General features: G+C 37.7%; 1 protein-coding gene and 1 pseudogene across 5 annotated transcripts in view; both read left to right on the top strand.

Annotated features, from left to right (window-relative positions):
* PRTFDC1 (phosphoribosyl transferase domain containing 1) overlaps positions 1-25,351 on the top strand; it is an 81,484-nt gene that overhangs the window by 10,348 nt on the left and 45,785 nt on the right. For all 5 annotated transcript variants that reach the window (XR_005656046.1, XM_039877576.1, XM_039877574.1 and 2 more), the window contains exon 3: positions 1,690-1,873. Coding sequence is in view for 4 of the 5 variants with exons in the window: in XM_039877576.1 (XP_039733510.1) it covers positions 1,690-1,873 (184 nt within the window). In the remaining variant the exon portion in view is untranslated. The remainder of the gene's footprint in view (positions 1-1,689; positions 1,874-25,351) is intronic.
* Positions 9,930-10,048, top strand: LOC120614719 (uncharacterized; annotated as a pseudogene).

Raw genomic sequence — 25,351 nt, 5'->3', positions numbered from 1 at the left:
CTGTTTTCACGCTCCCAGGATGGCTATATAGGCTGACAGTGCTTGCAGTCAGGTGGGCTCCCTCTGGCAATGCCCCGCCCTGGCCGAACTACCTGGTTGAGCAACAGAGCTGGAGCTGGGTAGAGGTGGGAGGGGGACAGTGGGGCCATTCTTGGGCAGGAATGCCACAGACTCGAGCCGTTTGTACCCAGTGTTCAGCGTTTTCATGAACAAATGATTCCGTTTGTTGTATACTTTTGGTTGATTTTCAGAGTGCTGAAATTGTAGTTTTGAACAGTCTTGACCAGCTTTATTCTTGCTGTCTATGGAGAGAATATGTTAATCTCCTTACTCCATCATGCTGGGAACGAATGCTTCTTTTTTATGGAATATCTGGCATACTGATGTACAGTTTTTGATGATCCTATTTTGAGAAACATTGCCTGAAGCCATGGTTGCTTATATAGATATAGATATAATATGTACACACATATATATAATAGGGTAAAAAAGATGAAGGGATTAAGAAGTACAAATTGCCAGTTATAAAAACAGTCACAGGGATGTTAAGTACAGCATAGGGAGTATAGTCAATAATATTGTAATAACTATGTGGTGTCAGATGGGTACTAGACTTACTGGGTGATCGCTTCATAAGTTCCATAAATGTCTAATCACTATGTTGTACACCTGAAACTAATATAATGTTGTATGTCAACTATAATTAAAGAACATTTTTTAATTGATTAAAAATTTTTTGAATTTTTTAAATAAAATAAAAACAAAAGAGAGGCATCAAAAACATAATGTATAAATATATTATTTAATTATATATTATATATGTAGATCATATGTAGCAATGTTTTTATATATGTGTGTGTATATATTATATCTATATCTATATCAATATCGATGTAGATATAGATCATTCAGTTTATCTATTTTAAATCTAATTCTGTTTAAGATGCCAGTGGAATTTTTTTAAAATGTACCTTAGATCTTGCCTCCATTCAGGATTTTAATGTTGTATAGGTGTATGGACAATGGACTTAAAGACATGAAACAATTAGAAAAAAATACAATGACGGTTCCAGGTTAGGTGTTGGGTTCCAGCCCAAGGCTGCCTTGGTGCAGAACTCCACAGGCATCGTTCGTGTTGTGTGCCGTGGAAATGGTGCCTGCTGGAGACGTACTCTAAGGTACCTTTCGCAGAGGTTGTGTGCTATCTTTGTCAAATGTAAGGCAAATGTTATTCTTTTGATAGTTACTATGGGCTTGACTTTTCCTCCAGTCTCCTCGAATGTTGTAAAGTGGGTGAATCATTCTTCATTTCCTTTTTCTCTGCTATAAAGTGAGCGTGATATCAGCGAATACCGTCATAGCCTTAAGGTGAACAACTCGGCTCTGTAGTGATAAAATAATAGCATTCGTGATCTCTGACTTTATATTTTACACCTTAATCATCTTTGTGACACAGAGGAGCAAAAATGTACTGTTGATGATGTGGTTGTCAGATGCACGTTTTGAACACTCTCTGTCCATCTTTAACAAAGCTCCTTTACCGGCATCCTCCTGTTTCCCAAGCTCTTCTCCCCATTTCTCTGCATAATCTAATATGCATAGTGCATCACACATTTTCCAGAAAGGAAGATACTCAGAAATACTCAGAAGTAGTTAGGCTTTAATTTATCTTTCAATTCCTCCTTTCAGAATTGAGCGGCTGGCCAAGGATATCATGAAAGACATAGGATACTGCGACATCATGGTCCTGTGCGTGCTTAAAGGAGGTTACAAGTTCTGTGCCGACCTTGTAGAACACCTTAAGAATATCAGTCGAAATTCAGATAGATTTGTCTCTATGAAGGTTGATTTCATCAGGCTAAAAAGTTACAGGGTAAGTTATTATTTGTTCCATTTTCATTATATGACATTTAGTGTGAACAACTGTGTACAATAAAAGAACTAGTAATGTTATGAAAATGAAGAAAGGTAATTTTTTTAAATTTGCAAGATACTGCAATCTGTAATTCAAATAGTATTCTTCCGTGGGGGCCGGGGAAGGACCCTTATTTCTCTTTTCATATACATGGAAAGATGCTTCAGGAATGACTCATGCTTGCTTTTTTGATTATAAGGTTGAGTGGTTGTTTCCTGGTGCCAAGCCTCGCAATTGTGTTAAGAACGAGTGTTAAGAAAGTTCAGTGAACATGGGCATGTTTCTGCCCTGATTGTCACTGTTGGCCCTGGAGACCTACACGAGGGTGTCCAGCCCATGGATGAGAGAGTTAAACTTGGGTGGCTGCAGTCACAGCCTGGAAGTAGAGGAGGGACAGTGAGTTATCAAATACAATCAGACAAGCCCAGGGAACCTCCACCAGTCTATGCTGGGTTCTCTTGACTACCATGGGACAGAACTGAGGTAGATTTTTCTCCAAAGATGTCATCCTGTTTGTCTTCCTCTTTCCTCTCTGTGATGTTACTTTTTGTGATGCTTTTTTGATTCAGTGTATTAAATCATTAACACTAGCTGAACTGTTGGGTGAAGAGCTACTGGCGTCAAAACCATGAAAGTATCTACATTAATTAAACTAGCAGGACACATTTTAATTCACTCTGAATTGGTTTTTTGTTGCCGTGTGACATATCACCACAAACTTAGTGGCTTAAACCAACACACATGTGTCATCTTACAGGTTCTCTAGGTCAGAAGTCCAGGCATGGCTTCTCTGCTGAGTCTTCCCAGGCTGAAATCAGGGTGTTAGCCGAGGCCTTGATCTCATCCGAGGTTTGGGGTCCTTTTTTTAAGATCACTGGTTGTTGGTAAAATTCAGCTCCCATTTCCCACGGATTCTAACCTGGGAATGCTCTCAGCTCCTAGAGGCTGACCTCACTCAGCTCTTTGCCTCACAGACTCCTCCATAAGCAGTTCCTAGCATGGCAGGAGACCTCTCCCTTTACCAAGGGCCCAGCCCCTTTTTTTAAAGGCTAACCTGATTAGGTCAGGTTCACCAGGACAAGCTCTTTTTTGATGAACACGAAGTCAATTGACTAGTCACCTAATCGTGGGAGCGAATTCCCATGATGTTTATAAGTCTCACCCACACTCAAGTGGAGGAGATTATACAGGGTGTGTACACCAGGGGACAGGCATGGAGAGGGTGGCATTTTAGAATTGTGCCTACCAGTTTCTCTGTGACTCAGCTGCCTCAGCTCTAGAGTACCTGGCAAATTATTTCTCATTTCTTAAGATACTCTGTATTTTCCTGATGACCTCTCAGGCGAAGATGAAATTGTCTTTTACAGACATCTTAACCCTAATATTTTGGTTTCAGCATCTCTTGAAAATCTGTTCTCTCTTCAGGTGCCTTTCATCCTGGATTATATAGCTGTCCTTCTTATTTTTTCCCCATTTACTTGGCTCTGATTCTTATTATATTTTTTTCCCAGCAAACAGCTTTTTAAAAATCTTTAAAAACTTTTTAAAAATTAAAGTCAGGTTTATTGAGGTATAATTTACATGCAGGAGAATTCATCTCTTTTAGTTTACAGTTCTGTGAGTTTTGACAATAGCATGTGGTCATGTAAATCACCACAGTCAAGATGTAGAACACTTTCTTACCACAAAAAAATACCCTTGTGCTCCTTTGAAGTCAACTCTTCCCCTAACTCCTAGGCCCTGGTAACCACCGATAAGTTTTCTGTTTTAGAAAACTCCAGAATATCATATAATCATATACCATGCAGTCTTAGTAAATCTGTAAATGTTAGCAAAATTCATTTGAGGTTCATCCATACTGTTACATGTACCAGTAGTTTATTTCTTCTTATTGTCAAGTAAGATATCATTATATGGTTATACTACACTTTTTAAATTCATTCATCAACTGATGAATAGTTTGTTTTCTTTGGGGAGTGATTATGAATAAAACTGCTATAAATATTCACACACAGTTTTTTGTGTGTGCTTATGTCTTGATTTCTCTTGAGGTTCCTAGGTCAGATGGTGAAATATATAAGAAATTGTCAAATTCTTTTCCAAAGCGATTGCATATTCTGCATTCCTGCCTGTAGTGTATGAGGGTTCCAGTTACTCCACGTTTTAACAGTGCTTGGTATTGCCAGTTGTTTATTTTTAAAAATTTTCATTATCTTGTCCATTCCAATAGGTGATGGCATCTCATTATGATTTTAATTTACATTTCCATAAGGAATAATGATGTTGAACAGACTTATTTTGGTTATTCGCTATCCACATAGCTTCTCTGATGAAGCGTTTGTTCAAATATCTTGCTCATTTTTAAAATTAGGTTGTTTGTTTTCTTATTATTGAGTTTTGAGAATTCTTTATATATATGGCCATAAATGTTTTACTAGATAAAGGAATATATTTTTGAATGTGTTTTAAATATATTTTCCAGCCAATGGTTTTTTCATTTTCATAATTTTTTCTAAAACATAATGTAAAAATTTTTATAAACTCCAATTTATCAATTTTTTCTTTGTGGGACCATGCTTTTTGTGTATCTAAGTAATCTTTGTCTAATTCAAGGTCACAAAGAGGTTCTCTGTTTTCTTTGAGAAATTTCATTGTTCTGGGTTTAATCTAAGTCTATGATCCACATTGTGTTAATTAGTATGGTACAGGTCAAGGTTCTTTTCCTTGCACGTGAATGTCAGATTGTTCCAGGATCATCTGAAAATCAACTGACTCTGTGCGTATGGGTTTATTTCTGAACACTCTATCCAGTTCTGTTAATCTATGTGCTTATCCTTTTGTCAGTACTCTACTGTTTTGATTATTGTAGCTGTGTAAGTCTGGAAATCAGGTAGAGATGATGCTTAACAGGGCAAATTCCTCCGAGTTGCTGGGGGAGCTCAAGCCCTGCACAGAGAGAGAGAAAGAGACAGACAGACAGACCGGCAGGCAGAGTCAGAGACAGAGACAGAGACAGAGAGAGAGAGAGATATAGAGAGAGAGAGAGAGAGAATCTTGACTAAGCACAGAAAGGATCCCAGTACATGCCAAAGTTAGAGTCAAAAAGAACGTTTATTAGAGAAAGGTTAACACTCCGTAGACAGAGCGTGGTCTCCTCTCAGAGACAAAGAGTGAGAGATCCTAGAGAGAAAAGACAATGAGAAAGACAGAGACAATGACAGTGAGAGGGATGGTGACAAAGAGAGGGACAGAGACAATAAGAGGGACAGAGAAAAAGACAACGAGAGGGACCCAAGCGTTCCGGGAATCTAGTTTATGTATCTTTCTTGGTTTCTATGGACTAAAGTTTAAAGACCTTGTTTACCTATTTTCTTTTGATGGTATGAGTATACAGTGGGAAAGAAAGAGTATGTAGTGTAAAAGAAATGAATCTATGAGGAGAATGCGTGCTGGCAATCCCCAGCCTTTGATTCTAAATTCCCCATGGTTTTAGCCATAGGGAATGAATGATTGTGTTTATTTTGTGTAGGGCGGGACTTAAAGACTCTGTTTTCCTATTTTCCTTCATGGTGTGGGGAAATAGGTTGTTAGCAATCCCAGTAGAAATCTTCCTTTGTTCTGTAGGTTTCCACGGGGTCTGGCTGCAGGGCTGATCAGTACATTGCAGTCTCTAAATGTAGCTCGATTTAATATTTTGGTTCTCTCGCTCCCTCCTTACATTAGCATGTGTCCTATAACTTTGTCCTTTTTCATGACTATTTTAGTTCTTTGCTTTTCTATATACATTTTAAAATCATGTTGTTAATTTTTACAAAATCACCTGTTAGAATTTTTATTGGGACTGCTTTGAATCTATAGATCACTTTGGGGAGAATTAACATCTTACCATTATTTAGTCTTCCATGAACAAGGTGTATTTTCCAACTTATGTAGGTCTTATTTAACATCAGTGTTTTCTAGTTTTCAAGAGTCAGATGTTAGATAGACATATCTCTGAGGTTTATACTTAAACATTTAATGTTTTTCAGTCCTATTATATTTGGTAAGTTTTTCTTTGAATTTTAATTTCCAATTATTTATTGTTAGTATTTAGAAATATTATTGATTTTGTATATTGAAAACTATGACTTTTTAAAACTCTTAACTAGTTCTAATAGTTTTTTGAAGATCCTTTTGGATTTTCTATGAAGACAATAATTTCTTCTGTGACTAGAGATGGTATTACTTCTTCCTTTCTAATTTGTATGTTTTTATTTCTTTTTATTGTCTATTGAACTGGCTAGGAATTCGTATACAGTATGGTCAATCTTGCTGAAACTAACAGCATTATAATCCATGTCAAATTAAACAATACTGCTATCTCTCACTGTCCATTTCTCTAAACATCTTTTCTATTTTATCTGTGTTTTAACTTATAGGCACACATTCTAACACTTATTAACAAACATTAACACTTATTAGCACGATTAACTCATGTTTATATGATACTAGTTCAGAACAAACATTTGCATTTGTAAAACTCTTGGAACATTGTGATCATTAATCCTGCATTTAGAACAATATTTTCAAATTGACAGATTTTTGCTGGTGGTAGGGATGGGGGCGGGGGGTCCCTACCCAGTGTTCTGATGAAGGAGGAAGGCAATACTAGACTTTAAATCTTCACCACCTTCATCAATTCTCACACACACTGTGTATTTTAGCTTTTGTCCCACATTTAAATCCTGTAGGACCCACGAATGATGTCTTTCCCTTCTTACTAAATGTTCTTCCTCTTGTCTCTCACCAAAGTGACACAGATCATCTCCTGAGAGTTACCTGACATAAAAGCCTATCTGCTCACGCAGAGCAAGCTTTTCCCCCAAATAAGTATCCTCAGAAATGGATGGGAAAAAAAACATATTCATAGTCTGGAGTATGACAGGAACAACTCTCTGCTCATAGCACATAAACTGTCCTCATCCAGAGAGGAATTAATTGCTGTTCTTAGGTTAGGCTTGAGTTGACCATCCCTCTCCTTACTTGAGCAATTTCAACATTCCAGAAGGCAGAGACCTATTAAAAAACAAAACAAAACAAAACAAAACCCCAAACTAATAAACATCACCAAATAAGGGGAACAGAATTAGGTCATTTTCCTCTGAGGATATTTGGTGCTCCTGCATACCTCCAAACCAATTCATAGGGAACAGACATCTCAAAAACATCTCAGGAGAAACAAGGGCCACTACAATGTTCTTTTTCTTCCTTTAGAAATTTCTGGAAGGCTATCAAGACTCTGCATATTGTTGTGGGTGCTTGTCAAAAGCATTGTGTAGCTTTACTCTCTCTGACCTTCCTGCTCTGATTCTTTCTTAAATTTCTTTTTTTGATGGGAAAAAAAAGTTGAAAGTTCAGTTTACTCAGAGGTAGTGTTTCTCTTGTCACAGCCATCAGCATTAGTAAGTCACTTTAGGAGCTCTTTTCCCAGGAGGGGGTCTCATTGTTCGATGCCCTCCACTGTTTACTAAAAGACCTTCTTGAGGGATAGATGGCTCCAAACATCTTAGGGCTCTAGGCAATTTGACTTGTCTTTGTTGTTATATTAAACTTACCAGAAGACATGAAATGAATTTGCATGAATGATACCAATAAATGATAACACAGATTATTTAGAAATTGGCAGTAGGCTAATTCACTTGGAGAGCATGGCCAATATACTCCTGATCTTTAATGAAGTGAGGGAACTGGCAACCTGAATTCCTGAACATTTCAAGTTTTCCTTCCCCTCTCTCTTTTCCTTTTTCCTTCTGTCTTTCCACTACTGTTCATTCAGCATTTGCTGAATTCATCTTCTCATTTAATCCTTGGCCAAGATAGCTCTCATCTCTTCTTTTATTAATGAAGAATAGAAAGCTCTGAGAGCTTAATTAACTCACCTAATGTCCCACAGCCAAAAAATAATAGAGATTGGCATCAGAGCCCAGATCCATCTGTCTCTCAAGCTTATGCCCTTTGAATGTATTATTTCCTATAGATTTTTCTAAGGTTTTCCACAAAACTACTGTTTCATGAGATGTTAATATATTTGCTAACATCTAAAAGGAAGTTGGTTTTATTTTTCTTCTACAATATATGTAAGATAAGTATTAAGTACATATATATAATTATTATCAATAATTTGACTTTAAGAAATGGTTTCTTAGTTGAGAAAATCGGGAAGTTGCATGAGAGAGAACTTATTACATGTATGACTTATTACATGCCATAGTATTCAGCATTTATTTAACAAAGAATCAAATATCAATTATTTCTTATAAGAGTGTATTCGCCTATGGGGCCATATTTTTCAGCTCCTCTAATGCAAAGATATGCTACATCTCATGAGTAGCTGTTTGTGTTCTATCACTGCATTATACATTAAAAATTTTTTTTTGTAGAGTAATACATCCAAACAGAGATAATTTGATTGTGGAAATTTTATGGAATAGACAACTTGAAAATGTTATGTGAAATATGACTTAAGAGCCTTTTAAATGCTTACTGGAGCTCACAGGAAGGTAAGGGATATCTTAGGGGCAGAAATGAAGTATATGAGAATCAGAATGTCAGTATGAACTGGTGCCTCCCAGGAGTTGGGGTTGGAGAGAGGGAGTGTCAGTCTCAGTAATCTGACTTTCACACCCATGCAGAGACAGACGATAAAGATTTAGACTCATATACAATGAGAAGTTGAAGGCCAGTGCCTTCAAAGGTGTATGTCTTTGGTGAAAAAATTCACCCATTACTAATGGGAGACCCAGAGAAACTAGCTAGCCTTTCTTGGCGTGGGCTGGAGTGGGAAAGTAAAATATCCTGTGGGAAGTTTTAAACATGAGTCTCTACCACATGTGAATTTGGGGTTTTTAATTTACCTACATAGTCTTGGAAACTCCAGCCTGAGAATTTAGTATTAAAATTGGTCTCAGACCACAGTACCCTCCAGTACCTTGTGGGAGCAAATTGAACACCTCTCTAAAGGAAGTACCTCATCCAAGACAGGATGCCTACAAAGAAGCTTCATTTAACCTGAGCCTGCAAACCCAAAGCACAAAGGATACGTGGAAGCAATCCACATAGGCAAGGTCAGCTGGCAAAAATAAATAGCAGCAAAAGGTAAACAAATTATCTGGAAGAGAATATAAAATAACTCTACTTAATATGACTGAAGACATAAATGACAGTATTCAAAGAAAAGGTAAGACAATATGGGAAGAAAAAAATAAAAGGGAACTTTCAGAAGTGAAGTAATAGAATGTCTAGCAATGAAAAAGGAAATGATTGAATGGAAAAGATAGCAATTCAAATGATAGGATAAATAGCAGATTGAATGTTATTATCTATGTGAATTTTGAACTGGAAGATGGACCTGAGAAAAATTACCCAGAAGGTAACACAGATGTGAGAAAAGGAAGATAGGAGATATGAAAGATCGAAAGAAAAGACCCAAAATATGTCACATAGGAATTCTATAAGGAAAGACTAGAGAGAATTGAGGAGAGGCAACTTTTTATAAGATAATGCCTAATAATATTCTACAGTAGATGAAAGGCATGAATATTCAGATTCAGGAAGTACAGCAAGACCGTACCTAGACATGCAACAGTGAAAGTGAAAAACAAAACAGAGTTAATGAATAGATCATAAAAGCAACTGAGGAGAAAAGAAAAATTGCTTCTGAAAGAATTGCCACTATCTTAGCACCAGTTTTCTTAAAGGCGACAACAGAATCAGAAGACATGCAGTAGTATTGTCAATATATTGAGAGAAAATAACTGTTAGCCTAGATTTCCATCTCTAGCTAGCTAATCTTTAACTCAAGTGTGAGTGCCAGCCAAAGACATAAGTAGTCTCATTCTGAGTTTCTTGGTAACAGACACTGGCTGAAAGCACCTTCTAAAGGTGTATTTTAGTAAGAAGGAAATTGAACCCAAAAGAGTGAATGTGATACAAAAAAAATTGACAAGCATGTAATTAATCAAAAAAGTTTTGATTAGTCTACGGCCATGCTACCCTGAACGAGCCTGATCTTGTCTGATCTCGGAAGCTAAGCAGAGTCGGGCCTGGTCAGTACTTGGATGGGAGACTACCTAGGAAGACCAGGTACTGTAGGTGTAAAAAATAAAAAATAAAAAATAAGGGATCGCAAGATGACAAGGTCTTTGCAATCTGTGAGTTCAACCAAGGGTTGCCTCGCCTAATAAAGAAAGAAAGAAAGTTTTGATTGGTTAAAAAAGTTGATAAAATAATAACTGATTGTGACACATTTTGGTCATAAAACAAACAAGACAGAATTAAAATACCAGGCCACTCTCAGCTGTAAATGATCAGAGTAAAAATGGTCTTCTGTCCTGTTACTGTTTAGGAAAAGCATAAAAATGTTGAGGACTTGCAAACTTTAAATTAGGTATGCCTTTGAAAATTTAAGGGTAACCACTGAAAGAACAGAAATATTTTGTACGTTATGTATAACTTCCCAGTAAGCAGAGAGGACCGAGATGTTAAGTAACATGTCCAAAGCCAAACAGCTCGTAAATGGAGGATCTAATCTTCAAAGCAAGTTCAACTCCAGAGCCCAAGACTGAGACCACTAAAACACACTGTCTCTCTAGAGAGATGTTGATGTACTGAGCTATATTAGGCTAAAGGGAGCAAAATGTCACCAAATGAATTGGCATCATTTTTTCCCTGAGCTTAATTTTGATATTTGCTGAACTCGGTTAAGCCATCACCCATAATTTCTGAAAGAATGGCAATGTCTGTAATATAGACAATTAACCTCTTATTTTTCTGAAGTAATTTATACATTATACTAATAAAGTATGAAGAAGTACCTTCCAAGAAAATAAGTAATAAATATTGACACTTGGTTTTTCTGTAAATTCTGGGAAACTAGGACTTTCTTTTCATTTTTCTCCCTACACTATGGAGATTTTCCAAAGATATGAAGACTGACAACACCTGCTCACTCTCTGGATTCAGTTAAAGCTCTTGGGATGCCAAATCCAGCAGAATGGCACAGGATCCTTGAACTCCAAGCTCCTTTCCAACTCCTGGGGGTGTAGAGACCTGAATCAAAGAGGAACAGGTATAATTTAGCTACTCAGTTTAGTGCGTTTTGAGAGAGCTCTGTGAAGGAAGGGATGGGAGGCATTTTGGAACATCTATTCGAAGGGTCTTGGGAGTAGAGACCTGGGAGGATTCCACAGCAATCGGTGGGGAGTATTGGTAGGCGCCAGCAAGTGATTTTTCAGCCAGCTTTTTTGTGTGCGGACGTATCATTTGCCAAGCTTTCTTCCTTTATTCCCTCGTAAATGTCGCCTGGAATTAAAAGTTCATGAATTTATATACGATCCAGTGTGAGGATAAAGTTCAACTCTGGATGCAATACTCTGATGTCTTTGTTTTCCACCAGTTTTACTGTGAGCAAAGCAAAATCTTCATCAAACTTCGAGGCTCTAAAAACTGGAGAGATTTTATGTTAAGCAGGCTGTAGTCACCTTAGATCCTTCCCCTGTGCTGTTGGAACGTGCACTGCTTTGTATTAATTAATAATTCCCGTGTGTTGGCGGCACCAAGAGAAAGTTTTCTGGAGATAAAATACAAAGTGTGGCTGCAGTAAGACTGAGGTTTGCCGTGTAGGAGGTGTGAACCCCCGGGGAAGCTGGCATCTTTGTAAAAAAGGCTCATTAGAGCTGAGGGTTGGCCACAAACCTAATCCCACAGGGAAGAGAAAAGCTGAAATTCGTTTCTTCTCTCATTCCCACAGTTCAGAACACAAGGTTTAAGTCAGTCTTTGATGATCCATACTAGTGGGGAATGAGGACAGGCTAGTATGTTTATGTATATATCTATATGTAATTTGTATGTGTGTGTACATATCTATATAGATATAGAAAAGATCTATCTATCATCTATCCATCATCTATCATCTACCTATCATCTATCTACCTATCTAGCTAGCTATCTTTTTTTAAGTAAGAAAGGAAGAAAAACTAAAGGAGTAGGGAAATAAAAGAATAGAAAAGGGAAGATGAGAGACAAAAGAAATTCTAAAACTTAACCATATTTTATTAAATCGAAGACATCGTAGATTGTAAATTAACTATTACTTAGTGTACCACTAAGAAAGAAAAAATGCTATAAATTAAGCTATGACCTGACATGCATTTTAAGATGCATCCTGATTTGGGGTATATTAAAATGTGAAGAAAATATACCACTTGGAATTGATGAATCGGTAGTTCCCCTTTCTCTTGCAGCACCATTTGGAAGTGTTTGAATAGCTGAAATGTAACAGAAAAGGTGGTCCGTGCCCTTTGATGGTTCTTAATTATTGGGTCCTGTAATAGTATTCCAGTATTCTTTTGCAAACAGTAGGGTATTCCTTTGAGGCTGCAGATTTTTTTCACCTTAGTATCTAAACTATTTTTAACCTCCTCGAAACACTTTGCAAACTTCAAAGGGAGGGTTATTTTCTAAAGAATAAATCAGAGAGAGGCCTGGATGATTGGAATTATCCACATAAATCCTTAAAATTAATCGAAAGCATTTATGAAAACCAGAACGTAATTTCGGTGTGACTTCTGGAAAGAGACGCTAAAACATCTGTCATGTTCATATGTTACAGAAACAAAGAGTGCTGACATTACCTGTTTTGTCTTTGACCTTTGGTTCTTAAGATATATTTACTGCTGGCTTTCGGCACGCATGGATGAAAAGACTTGACATGAAGCAAATATCTATTTGACCTTAAAAAGAGATCGTCTAGCTTTTCCTAGATTGCTCTAAGAAAGTTTACTTTAAGATTTCTAATTCTTTCAAGTAGAAGATTTTTTTTTTTTAAGTGAGACCAAAGCCCGTGTTTATAATAAAGTCGACGGTAGGGTTTATAACAACATTTTTAGTTATCATTCGTTACAGTCTTTACTTTGTAGATACCTATGCATTTTATTCATGTACATTCTTTGTATTCAAATTTAGTTTGTCTATAAATGTAACAGAAAATGTATAGGACCCAATAATTAAGAATAACCAAAGGGCGAAGACCATGTTTCTGTTACATTACTAAGATGCTTATTAGGATGTCTCTTTCCTTATGAAAAGCAAACACTGAGAGGGCGAGTAAGAGAATAATGCAGAAGTAATTATTAAATTACAGAGGCAACCACATTTTCAGAGCCAGTCTGGGGACAGAGCTGTACTTAACTCAGTAACTGCCACAGGCTGGGGTTGAATCCAGAAGAAGGAACGAGAGCCAGCCTGGAGTGAGGCATACTGCGGAGTACACTTGGCTGCCAGCAAAGCAGCTGTAACAGGTAGTAGAGCGATGGGCAGAAAGACCATATCCTTTAGGGCTCCAAACACTAGGCTGGTAGGATTAGCCAGCTTGTATTCTACTATTGGTTCAACTAAATAGAAACTAATATATACTGAGTACTTATATATCATGGCCAGCTATTGTTCTAAGTGTTTTATGTGTGTAACTCATTACACCCTCACAAGACCCCTATGAAGTCAGTGCTACTAATACACCTTTTCACAGAGAGATTAGTCGGGCCCCCAAGAACGCATGGCTGGGAAGTGGAGGTCGGTCAGACTCCCAAACTGGGGCCTTTAACCACAATGCCACGTCTACCTCTTGGAGCCGTGGGTGAGGAAAAGGACCGTAATGCTTAGGAGGCAGCCAGGCAGGAGAAGGGAGCAACTCAGTTCTTTAAGAGTGCTGGGCAAGTTTCCAGGAAGGGACTTGGATGTAGATGACAGGACAAGGCATAAATCCAGCACACATGAAGGGCAGTGGATCTTGAGAACAAGGCATAGTGCCAAAACCAACAGGAGTGGCAAGTACTGAGCCGTGAGACCTTAGCCTCCGGTTGCCTGCCCCACAGTTCCAGAGTTCCAATCCCAGCTAAGGTTCGCTGAGGTTAAGCCAGTAGGTGACATGGGGGCAGGTGACTTGACTGTTGGGAGAGCAGGCTACAGAACCTGGGGACTAGGCAGGGCCTGGCACACAAGAGTCTGTGCACGAGGAATCCTGATGGCATTAAGTGCCTCAGGGTTGCAGTTATGTCCTTGTGTTGCTCCATTTATCCCTCACGTGTATGCTCTGGACCCCTTAAGCATGCTGCATGTGTATAATAAGCATGCTGTTAATCATTTTCATTTATTTGTCCTGTTCTTTTCCAAATAGGATACAATATAGTATTTTATTTATTGTGTCCAGATAATGTCTAATTTTTAGATCCACATAATTTCAGGCAGCAAAAAATCTTTGCCCTTCCTTCAGAAGTTAGGTTATTTTTATCATCTGTAACCGAAATAGAATATAAAACCTGTCATCAAGGCCATAAAAGCCTTTAAAAATTACATATTTTGTATGCATTTTATAAAAATACATATAGGATATAATAAAATAACGCAGGAAAATATCTGATATTAGTCTCTAAAAATTTTTTTATGATGGTCATTGTGCTATAATACAATTTGAATTTAATGTGTTTATTCAAATTTATTAATTTGAGATGATTAATGAGTATGTTTTAATTTGAAAACCATTATGTAATTCAGTTTGTTTCATTGGATAAATTTAAATGTATTTACAGTACAGATTAATTTATGGCATGAGTTTTCCATTATTAAATGCAACATTATTGTTAACAACTCAGGTAATTTTAATATTTATTAAAATGCTTGAGATCCATAGCTTTCAAGGACAACAGTTATCTAACTTTCTTTTTATTAATTTGGCATTCATATGGAAGGTAGTTTTGAAAATATTTTCTTTTTTCTGTTTGCATAGCATTATTTTCTCTTTGAGAACAGAAATGGAATCCAAACAGAGACACTGACACATTAGAGAATAATACCATAAAAACAGAATGACTCTCAGTGAGAGAAAGGGCACGGCAATACGTCAAGGGCCCCAAAGCTCACGCCACAGAGAGAAAGGACTAGGCAGAAATGCCTCAGGAAAAGCCTAGGCCGTCATAGTAGACCAGTAGTCTGATGAATCAGCACTATTTCTGCTAAAAACATTAATCTAATACAGTAGTGGGAAGTATCGGTAGGCATGTGACATGTAGAAGCCGGGAATTACTCCTTCTTTTCTTCTCTCATGAGCCCCGCTGAAGTACCGGCATGGGGTTCGGTGTCCTCCCGACCTTTGTGTGTCGTTTTCCTTGTCGTACCTCTTGCAACGAGGAAAGGTACCTGGAAGGGATGCTCAGAAGCCGCCCCCAACTAGAACTCTCATCCGGGAGCACTTTGAAGCTCATCCTGGCCTCTGTTGAAGAGACCTGAAAGTGAAAATGTACGATCTTATTCTCCTCTGCTTATTAAGATAATTTCTTAAGATGGAAATAGGTTTTTCCCTTGTTCCACTTCTTTCTGAGCCCAAGTCACTCAGGAAGATATTAATTATGCCTCTATTGTTAAATTCTTTAAATTTTAACGGTGGTTGAATTGTGGACAGGGAAGTACTTAGCTATGAAAGAAACATATTATTTTATTTCTTTATTTAAAGCAAAATCCACTCACTTTTAACTCAAATCAATTTAGACTAGCAAAAAGGGATAAAATTTTAGATGCTTTTAGGTAATGTTTTTGTAAGAATTAGAATTGGTAGTAATTTGAGATGATTAATGAGTATGTTTTAATTTGAAAACCATTATGTAATTCAGTTTGTTTCATTGGATAAATTTAAACGTATTTCGAATGGATGGATTAATGCAGACTTTTCTAGGAATAATATTTTTTCTGTCAGCATCATTGTTAGGCTAAGAGTTACATATAGACTACATATACTAGAATAGTTAAACGTCTCAAAAATGAATGAATAAGACAACAAAAAAAGGAACAAAATAAAAACAAAAAATGTGTCGAGAACTCCAAGAAAATGGAGATAAAGCAGGAACTAAAAGAAAACTTCAAAGTATTATGTTTAATAACACTGAACATTAGAGACGAAATAAAATATCTCATCTCTAGAGCAAAAGCAAGACTCTGTAACAGAAAAAGATGAGTAAGAGGAGAAGAAAATTTCTTGGAGGTCAGAAACCTGTGCACCGCAGCAGACACTCTGGCTTGCCTAGTTAACGATAATCTCTGCTCCCAACCACAACCCTTCTGCCTCCCGTCACGGAGGCTGCTGATGCCAACGGCTCACTTTTTCAGCTTCCCTTACACTTAAGAAATGGGCATTTGACAGAGTAAAGGGAAGCCCCCATCCTCCCAGACGGAAAGGTTTGTTTCCCTAGGAAAAACAAACCATGGAAGGAAATCTCTCTCTTTTTAACAAGATGTTATTTTGTCATAAAGTGACCCCTGCAGCTGTGGCAATCTTGGGACCACAAGTATAAGGACTTGGCTAATTACTGAGGATGGCAGAGGAGAAAGGGCATAGAGCCTGGGTTCTGGATGGCATCATTGAGCCCAGTAACTAACTGATCTATAGGACAATGGGGAAACATGACTAAAAGGCAGCTGGACCATAGGGAAGGTCTAAAGTTTAGGCGGAGGAGACAGACTTGTCAGGAAATAGGAGATGATGCTATTGGGGGTCTGTGAGCACAAAAGTGCCATCGTCCAGTTGTTCGACAAAGAGATACCTTGAGTGAAGCCCTGTTCTAGGTGCAAGGGAAATGGGAGTGAACAGATTCCTTGCCATTCTGGAGCTTACATTCCAGATAAAACAGACAGGAAATTAAAAACATGACAAAGACAAGAAAATATGAAATATGTCAAATAGTGAAAAATATTGTAGAGAAAAATAAATAAAACTGGGTCAGAGAGATAGGGGAGCCTGAAGGGGGTTGTGGGACCGCTGGGCCAGGAAGGTCATCTCTAACTGGGGGGGTCATTTGAGCAGAGACTTCAAAGAAAAAGGGGAGAAAACCATGTTGACAGAGGAAGTGAGTTCCAGGCAGGCGGAAGAAATAGCAAGTGTGGCCGCCGTGAAGTGAGAATGTGCCCGGCACATCTGAAGAAAGGCAAACGAAGCCAGAGAAGACTAAGCGAGGGGAGACTGGCAGGAGATGAAGTCAGAGACGTAAGGGAAGACGGAACCGTGTCGCATCTGTCAGGCCATTATACGGACTCCGCCTTTTTGCTCTGAAGAAGTGGGAAGACTGCTGGGCTCTGAGCAGAGTGACACGGTCTTCCTCAAGTTTTAAAGAATGAGCCCGTTGTGTTGAGAATGGAATGAACGGGGTAAAGGTTGAAGCAGGGACATTTGGAAAGCCATTGCCGTAATCACAGTGAGAGATAATTATAGCTTGAACCAGGATGGTTACGGAGGAGGTGGTGAGAAGTATTTGGATTCTGTATGTATCTTAGAGTAAAGCCAGAACCATTAGCCAGATTTGCTGATGGATTTGACATTGCATGTCATGAGCGACTCCAAGGCTTTGGGCCTGAGCAAAATTGACTTGCCATTTACTAAAACGAGGGAGAGCGTGAAAAGGGGAGCTTTGGAAGGGGAAAACAGCGTGTATATTTAACTTTATAATGAACTTTATATGTTTGGTTTTGAACTGTTTTTCCCCTTGACCATCCAAGATGAGCAGGCAGTTGGATATACCAGTCTGGAATTCAGGGAAGAGGTTGAGGATGAAGATATTAAGCAAGTCCTCAATGTCATTTTGTTATAACGTTGATGAGGAAAAAAATCCGTTCCTGGTTGGGGCCATTGTCTGTGTGTAGTTTGCACATTCTCCCTATGTCTATGTGGGTTTTCTCCAGTTTCCTCTCCCCCCCCAAAAATGTGCAGTCTGGTGAATTGTTGCATCTAAACTATGTGAGTGTGGGTGTGGGCGTGAGTGGCTCTGAGGTGGAGGGGCGTCCTGTCCAGGGCTGGCATCCTGCCTGCACCCTGAGCTGCTGGGATAGGCTCTGGCCACCTGTGACCTGAACTGAAGTAAGCGGATTGGAAAATAATCCTACTTGTTTTTATTAATCTTCCTTAAATGTATGTAGAGCTCACATTTATTTCAGTCTTTAATATTAGAATTATTTGGGGTCTTTATTTAGAAGTTTGGTGATGATTTTGTGACCAAAAATATGCCATGGGAGCTTAACTCTTGTTTATATCAATTTTCCTCTGGTAAAACTTTGGTTTTGTTTTACATCGTTTTGCTTAAAGTCGCACCGATGACGTTAAGTGAGGACTTAAAAATAATTCGAAAGTGGTCAATATAGAAGGGATTTAAAGCCGCGATAAAGGATGAGATCACCCAAAGAGTGAGAATAAATGGAGAAGAGATCTAAGCACAGAACCCTGGGGCATCCCAATATTTAAAAACGAGGAGTTTGAGAAGAAATTAGCAAGGGAGTCTGAGGAAGAGCAGCCAGGAAAGAATGGGCCACCAGTCAACCATCAAATGCTGCTGACAGATCAGATGAGAAGACTGAAAACTGACCATTGCATTCAGCAAGATGGAACTTGCTAATGGCTTTGACAAGGGCCCAGGTGTCTTAAGCCACAAAGAGAGAAGGGCAGCTTCGGCAAATGATGATCCGTCAGCGATAGCAGCCAAACTAGACAACCAGTCATAGGAAGTGGGGTGGGACACTGACAAAGACCCCTTGCCCAGGAGGTGTATGCAGTTCTCACATTGCCGGTAGGGGTGTGGAAGCCAACTGCGGAAAGGAACATTAAAAGGAAAATGAGAAGCGCTGGTTTTACCATTTAAATTGAGCAGGTGAGCTGTTCGTAGCTCACATTCATGTGGATGCATGGTAAAGGAAGCTCGATGACCCATTTCTTTGTGCAAATGTCGGAGATCTTTGAAAAGGCAAGCATAATAAAAAGTAATATGGAAGCCATAAGCACAAACGTTAGAATAAAGATGCATCTGGTACAAATTCCAGTATCAAATACCAATTTTTGAGATCAAGTTACTGAACCTTTCTGAATGTTAGTCTTTTCATCTGTAGATAAGGCTAATGATACCTATCTCATGAGAAGACTTTATGAGTAATAAATGGGTGACATATACAGGCCCCTAGTACAGAATCATGCAAATAGATGATCAATAAATAACAACCGTTATTGTTAGATCCTATTTAGGCCTGAGGCACAGGCCATTTGCTTTATGTGGAAAAGATGAAGTATTTAGTGATATGAACCTAGTTGAAGAAGAGGGTAACTGTGTCTCCTGCAGTTTCAACAAAATTCTTTGAAAGGTATTTATTGTGGCCGAGACCTTGTAAGAACCAGAGCAGGGCCCAGGGCCATATTTTCTTGATATGTTCCAAAACAAATTTCACTCACTTCTCTTAAACTCTGCTCTTTAAACCAGATCATAGCATGTAGAAGGTTAAGATAATACCACACCCCTGCGATGCTGAGGGCAGAAAAGAGAGAATACCTTGCTGCCTAAGAATGCTGCCAGGCCAAGAAGTACATCTTCGTGAGGCACTAAATGACCCTAAGTTCACCTTCATGCTATGTTTTTCTTCTCACTCTATGTGTTTTTACTTTAGAACACTATGTACACGTGGGTGTTGGTTTTATTCTCCACTGGCTCACAAAATAGAAAGCAGATAGCAAATGCCTGAGAAATAATTTTATGAAAGTACATCATGACTTTCTTGTTATTTTCACAGTAACTCAGACCAAATTGGAGGAATAGTCACATTCCTCACACTTGAATAAAATATTTGGAAATTTAGCAAATGGATTCTATGTCTTAAAACAATGTTTACTTGTAGCTATTATTAACTTCATTTTCTTATTTAAATACACAATTTTAAGTCCTGGGTCTGTGATTTATTTTTTTCCAGCTGACCTGACTACGAAACTTTATGGCATAAAGCACATTAGCCAAGAGATTCATAAGGCCGTGTTAGTTTTGGATATTTTCATATTATAGTTTGTGGTCATTCAATTTATCAACATAAAAATTCAGATAAAATGATATTCCCAGAAGTCAAGTAGTTTCCTCAGAGAGAAAAATAAAATTTTATTAGTTCCCAAATTAAAAAATCTCCTAACCCTATTTAAAAATAACCATGGAAATCCTCTTTCTTCACATGGGACTCAAAGAAAAAATTATTCGTGTATCTCAAACGCACAGCTGCTGTGTGTGTTTCCTGACCTTCACTAATATGAGTTCTAGTTCTTATATTAGAAGTAAATAGATTCTTAAAATTGTTTTAAAATCATTGCCCAAGTGGCTTTTCCCTTATTAGCATCTGATGATAATCTGAATGAAAATACACCCTAATGGGGGCATTGAAAATCATTTAGGGCCATTTCTGGCAGAAATGACAATTCCTAAACACTCAAATTAGATGTATTGAGCCTGACTTGATCATAACCTCTTTTTATTGTCTTCATAATAAATTATAGCAGAATTTTACTTAACGAATTCTCTGGGCATAAAGAATTGTCAGTTTGGGCCTGAAATATGTTAAAATATTTGGAGCCACAGGAACAAGCATGTCAATGATATCATCCAACAGAGAACTTTATTCCAATTAAAAACTGCATAATTAATCATCTCATAAACCATACACGTGAAGTAACTTTAAGAGTCGAACTAAAAGGAACAGTAAGATTGCTTGACATGTTTTCTGATAGCATGACACCACCATCTCTTAGCTAACAACTTTGAACCAACAAAAAGAAGCCAATCACAGGGTTATCTCTTTTTCGGCATAGAATTTCTCTCCTAGGCAATTGCCTTAGAAGCTGGGTAGCCCTATAAAAGTTAGTGTATTTTCCATAAAGTAGCTGAAATTTCAATAGCAAATGGTATTAGAACTTCTAGATGCTACACTTGAAATGCTTTATATTTGATCTAGCAAAAAGATTTCATTGTGCTCTATTATCCAATCTGATTTCAAAAAATATAAATGGCATTTTCTCTGTTTTTATAACTGTCTGTAGTTTTCGATGTAGTAAAAGAAAGACTTTGGACAGTTTCGAGTGAAAAAACTGAGATGATCTGATTTATGGTTTAAGAGGATCACTCAGGTTGCCATGTTTAGAATAGAATGAAGGGGCAAGGGCAGGATCAGGGAGAACAGTTGAGAGGTTATTGCGATCATCCAGGTGAGAGGTAGTGGAGCATTGTGGCAGTAGTGGAGGTGGCGAGGAGTGTCAGATTCTAGATACATTTTAAGGTGGAATCAGGAGGATTGGATGTAAAAGGAAACAGAATGAGAGTTGTCAAGGATGACTCTAGCGTTTGGGACTTAGGCACCAATTAAAAATATTTGTAAAACATATCTGCTACAGATCTTATATCCAGACATAAAGAATTCTTACAGCCATTAATAATAGGACAAATAACTCAATTTAAAAAAAAAAGAAAGATATGAATAAACATTCTACCAAAAGAGATATGATGAGTGGCAATGAGAACATAGGGAGATTCCAGGTATCACTAGTCATCAGAGAAATACAAATCAAAACTACAATGAGATACCCCTGCCCACCATCAGAATGCTTAAAATCAAAAAGTCAGATGGTAAGTGTTAGAGAGGACGTTGAGAAATTGGAACCCTCATACACTGCTGGTGGGAATGCAAAATAGTATAGCCACTTTGAAAAACTCAGTAGTTTCTTATAAAGTTAAATATACACGATATGACACAACAATTTTAGTCCTATAGATATTTAACCAAATGAAATGAAAACATTTTTTACACACAGACTTGTGTGCAAATGTTCGTAGAAAGCTTATTCATAATAACTCAAACTAGAAACAATCTAAATGTCCATGAACTGGCGAAGGGATAACTAAACTGGGGTAGGTACATCCATGAATAAAATACTACTCAGTAATAAAAAGGAGTGAATCGCATGCAAGGAGTAATACAACATGGACGAATCTCAAATGCATTATGAAAAAGAGGCAAACGTAAAAAGCTATGTACCATATGATTCTGTGTAAATGAAATGCTAGGGAAAAAAAAGCAAACAATCGTAACAGGAAGCATTTCGTCAGAGGCTGCAGGTGGAGGGGCGGGAAACAACTGCAAAGTGGCACAGGGAGCTCTTTGGGGGGGATAGAAATAGTCTAGGACGTGATCGTGGCAATGGAGACATGACTAATTGTGAAAACTCATTGAATTATATGCTTAAATTGGTATATGTGAAGTAAACCTCAAAAGAGTTGATTTTTTTGAAAAATAGTGCTCAATATTACTGCTTTTTTTTGAGATTAACACATTTTAATTGTTTGGGATTCAATAAATAAATGTACAGCCGTGCAGTGCATAAGAAATCTTGAAAAAAAACTACTTAACCCTCTAGGCATCTGTCTTCTCAGCTGTAAATTGGAGGGCGTAGTTCTTTATTTAGTGATTTTTTTTTTTTAATGTAAAAAGTCAGGTCTAATGACTATTTTTGTAAATTGTATTGAATTTTAATTGCCTCGACTTCAGTTTTTATTGAATGGGATCCTATGGTGATTCATTTTGTAAAATATCCTTTTATAGTGAAATAAGTGGGATTGAATTATTTTGTAGACTTGTATTATTGAGTACTAGATTTTATTAAAGCTGGATGGATCTATAATCACATATACCTATGGGGAGAAAAATGCTTGCTCTCATACTGACAACCAGAAATTCTAGGTTCTTAGTTAATTCACACTCAACTAACTTTGATGATGGTATTTACTGTGATCATATACTGCATTTTCATGTTTATTATCTTAATCTCCCATGGCCTTTTGAAATAGGTGTCATTATCCCCATTATACATAGAATGAGATTTAAAAAAAAAAAAAGCTATGAGTTGTCAGATAACTTACTTGTGGTCACTTACTTATAACTAACTGGTAAAACCAGAATTAAATCTTAGATTTTTATGTCTTTATGCTCTTTCCTCAGCCAAACTTGCCTTATTTCTCCAGTCCTTAAAATATATATATAAGTTTTGAAGATAATAGTTGTCTTTAACTTGCTGAATCCTCAGCTTCCGCCATTATTCAGCTCATTAGAGAAATGTATGCATTTTCTGGAAATACATCTGCATGGGAACAAGGAACATCAGGTCTGGCCCTTGCACTGAGTTAGCCCCCTACCTAAGTCCATGGAGGTGCTAAGGGTTTCGTGTAGTTTCAGAAGGAGGCGAGATGGAACAAAGTGGCATTTTTCAATACACAGAGTAAAATACAGAATGAGAACATTTGGAATCCAAATTTAATGTCAAGTGTGGCTTATTAGTCTTCCACTATTGGAAGAAAAGGATATGTTTTTCCTATACAAGGCTATAAAAATTAAGAAGAGATACCTGTAATATTTTAAAATCCACGCATTCAACTGATAATTGCTGAAAGCCTGTACATCCACGATTCTGCTAGATCCTATGAATTTGGGAAAACATAAGCCATACATAATCCCTGTCCTTCAGGGGCCCTTAACCTAGTGAGGGAAACAGATATACAAACAAATGAATGCTAACAGTGAGATAATGGGTAATGGATATTCTTATAATAAAAAGCCAGCTTGCATACCAGCTGCTTATTAAAGGGCTTACGATATCACCTTCTAATCTTTGAGGTAGATAGTCTCATCTCCACTAAAAATATGAGTTGACCATGACTCAGGAAGGTTAGGTGCCCTGTTCAAGTTTGATCACCCCAGGATGGGAGTTTATGTTGAAAACAGCTGCCCTCTGTCCTGCATCCCCACCCCAGCCAGAGAGCTGCTGTTTTTCTCAAAGTAGCTGAATTCAAAGGTGCTATATGGAAGCAGGGTTAACGCCAAATGCTCATTCCCTGCTTCCATGTCCCACCTCAGTTTCGAGGGTCAGAATAGAAATAGGTATTGGATGCAGTGAGATGCACATCAGCCCATGGGAAATTCAAGTGCTTGGCCTCTTCCCCGCCCCTTCAAGCCTTATCTATGTCAGCAGTCCTCAGGGAAAGAACTGGACACTTTGTCACTTGATGGTATGTTCGTTCCTGCCTGAGACTGTGCAAAACATCAAAATATGTAAAGAAACATTGTTTAGACATAAAAAATATTGCCTCGAAATACATTGTGGCAATCTTCCAGTTCTTTATTCAATAAACAGTAGAAGGCATGTTCAATTAAATGCAATTTAACAAAAATGTATTGAGGGTCTCCTGCTCACAGTGGTGGGGATACAGCTTGTGACAAAGTTCTGGTTCTCGGGAGACTTTGTTGCAGATGGAACAGAAGTTAGTAAAACTTCATTCTAAAAGGCCCTATTCAACATTCACTTTCAATGTCTTGGACCGAGTCCTAGAAAGCAGTGTTGCCCTCAAGTAAAATTTTCCCACATTTAATGTTCAAAACACTTGGTTGCTAGAAAACTCTATAAAGAAATTTTAGTGAAAATCAAACTTTTAGGGCAAAGGTCATGACATTTTGTTGCCTGGTTCCAAAATGAAATAGTCTTTTATTCTGCATTCTCTAGTTATGCAGGGTTAGAATACTTCGCTTTGAAATGTATTTGGTTGTAGTTTTAAAATGAAAAAAGGAAAGAAAGAAAACAATCACTCCCAAGATTTTTTTCTATTGTTAGACATTACATTTGAAAGAATTTAATTTTTTCAGTGGGGTTGGTAAAGCTGCCCAGGATTTTCAGAACTCAAGTGAAATGATGTAATAACTCCAAAAATGACATATTGCTATTTTCATAGAAATGATTTTTTTCTTTGAAGAATTTGCCTTGAGGGGATCCAAGTCAGACACTTTTATCCTGTGGAAATTCTAACTCATACAACTCTCTTTCAGTCTCCATTTTCTGGGTAATTTTCCATTTTTATACTTATCTGCACTATCCTATTTTTCTGTAATATTTTCATGTGACGTTTCTGTTCAGGAAAGTGAGGCATAAGCTGTTTTATATCCTAAATGGATATAACTATAACATAACTGTATGCCTAGCTTTCAAAGAAATCCATTTAAAGAAAAATAAGTGAGCACAAAGGCAGGAAGAGGGCTAAGATCTCCTGAAATCTTGTCCACTTCTCTACTCCTTTGCCTCCATGCCTTTCAGAACCAGAGCCTGCGATGCTCGAACAAGAGCAAGAAACTAGTAGCTCTCAAGACAGCTCTCAAGAGCAGCTGAAGAAAACTTCCTACATGTGAGCTTCGTAGCCACAGTTGCTCCCATGAAATGAGGTCTTGTAGCAATCTCACTTTCATTTCCTTGAAAAATAAAAATATTCCAGTTCACTGGCATCTTAGCGGAAATGCCAAGGATATCAAACAACTAAAGACAGACTTGTGTGTTCCTTCTGTGTGGTCTATATTCTGTGCATTTACTAAGGGAGAAACAATTCTCTTTGTTCCATATGGGAAGACACGTTCATTCATTGATACAAGTCGTTTGTGCCTGTGTGTGTGTATGTGTGTGTGTGATGTAAACATCCAACTTATAACACGTTTTTGTGATTCTTATGTTTCTTCATATTCAGTATATCAGGATCC

Source organism: Pteropus medius, unplaced genomic scaffold, assembly GCF_902729225.1.
Source record: "Pteropus medius unplaced genomic scaffold, Ma_sr-lr_union100, whole genome shotgun sequence".
Taxonomy (NCBI): Eukaryota; Metazoa; Chordata; class Mammalia; order Chiroptera; family Pteropodidae; genus Pteropus; species Pteropus medius.
Note: the sequence above shows the minus strand (reverse complement) of the source record. Positions and strands in the feature narration are given on the sequence as shown.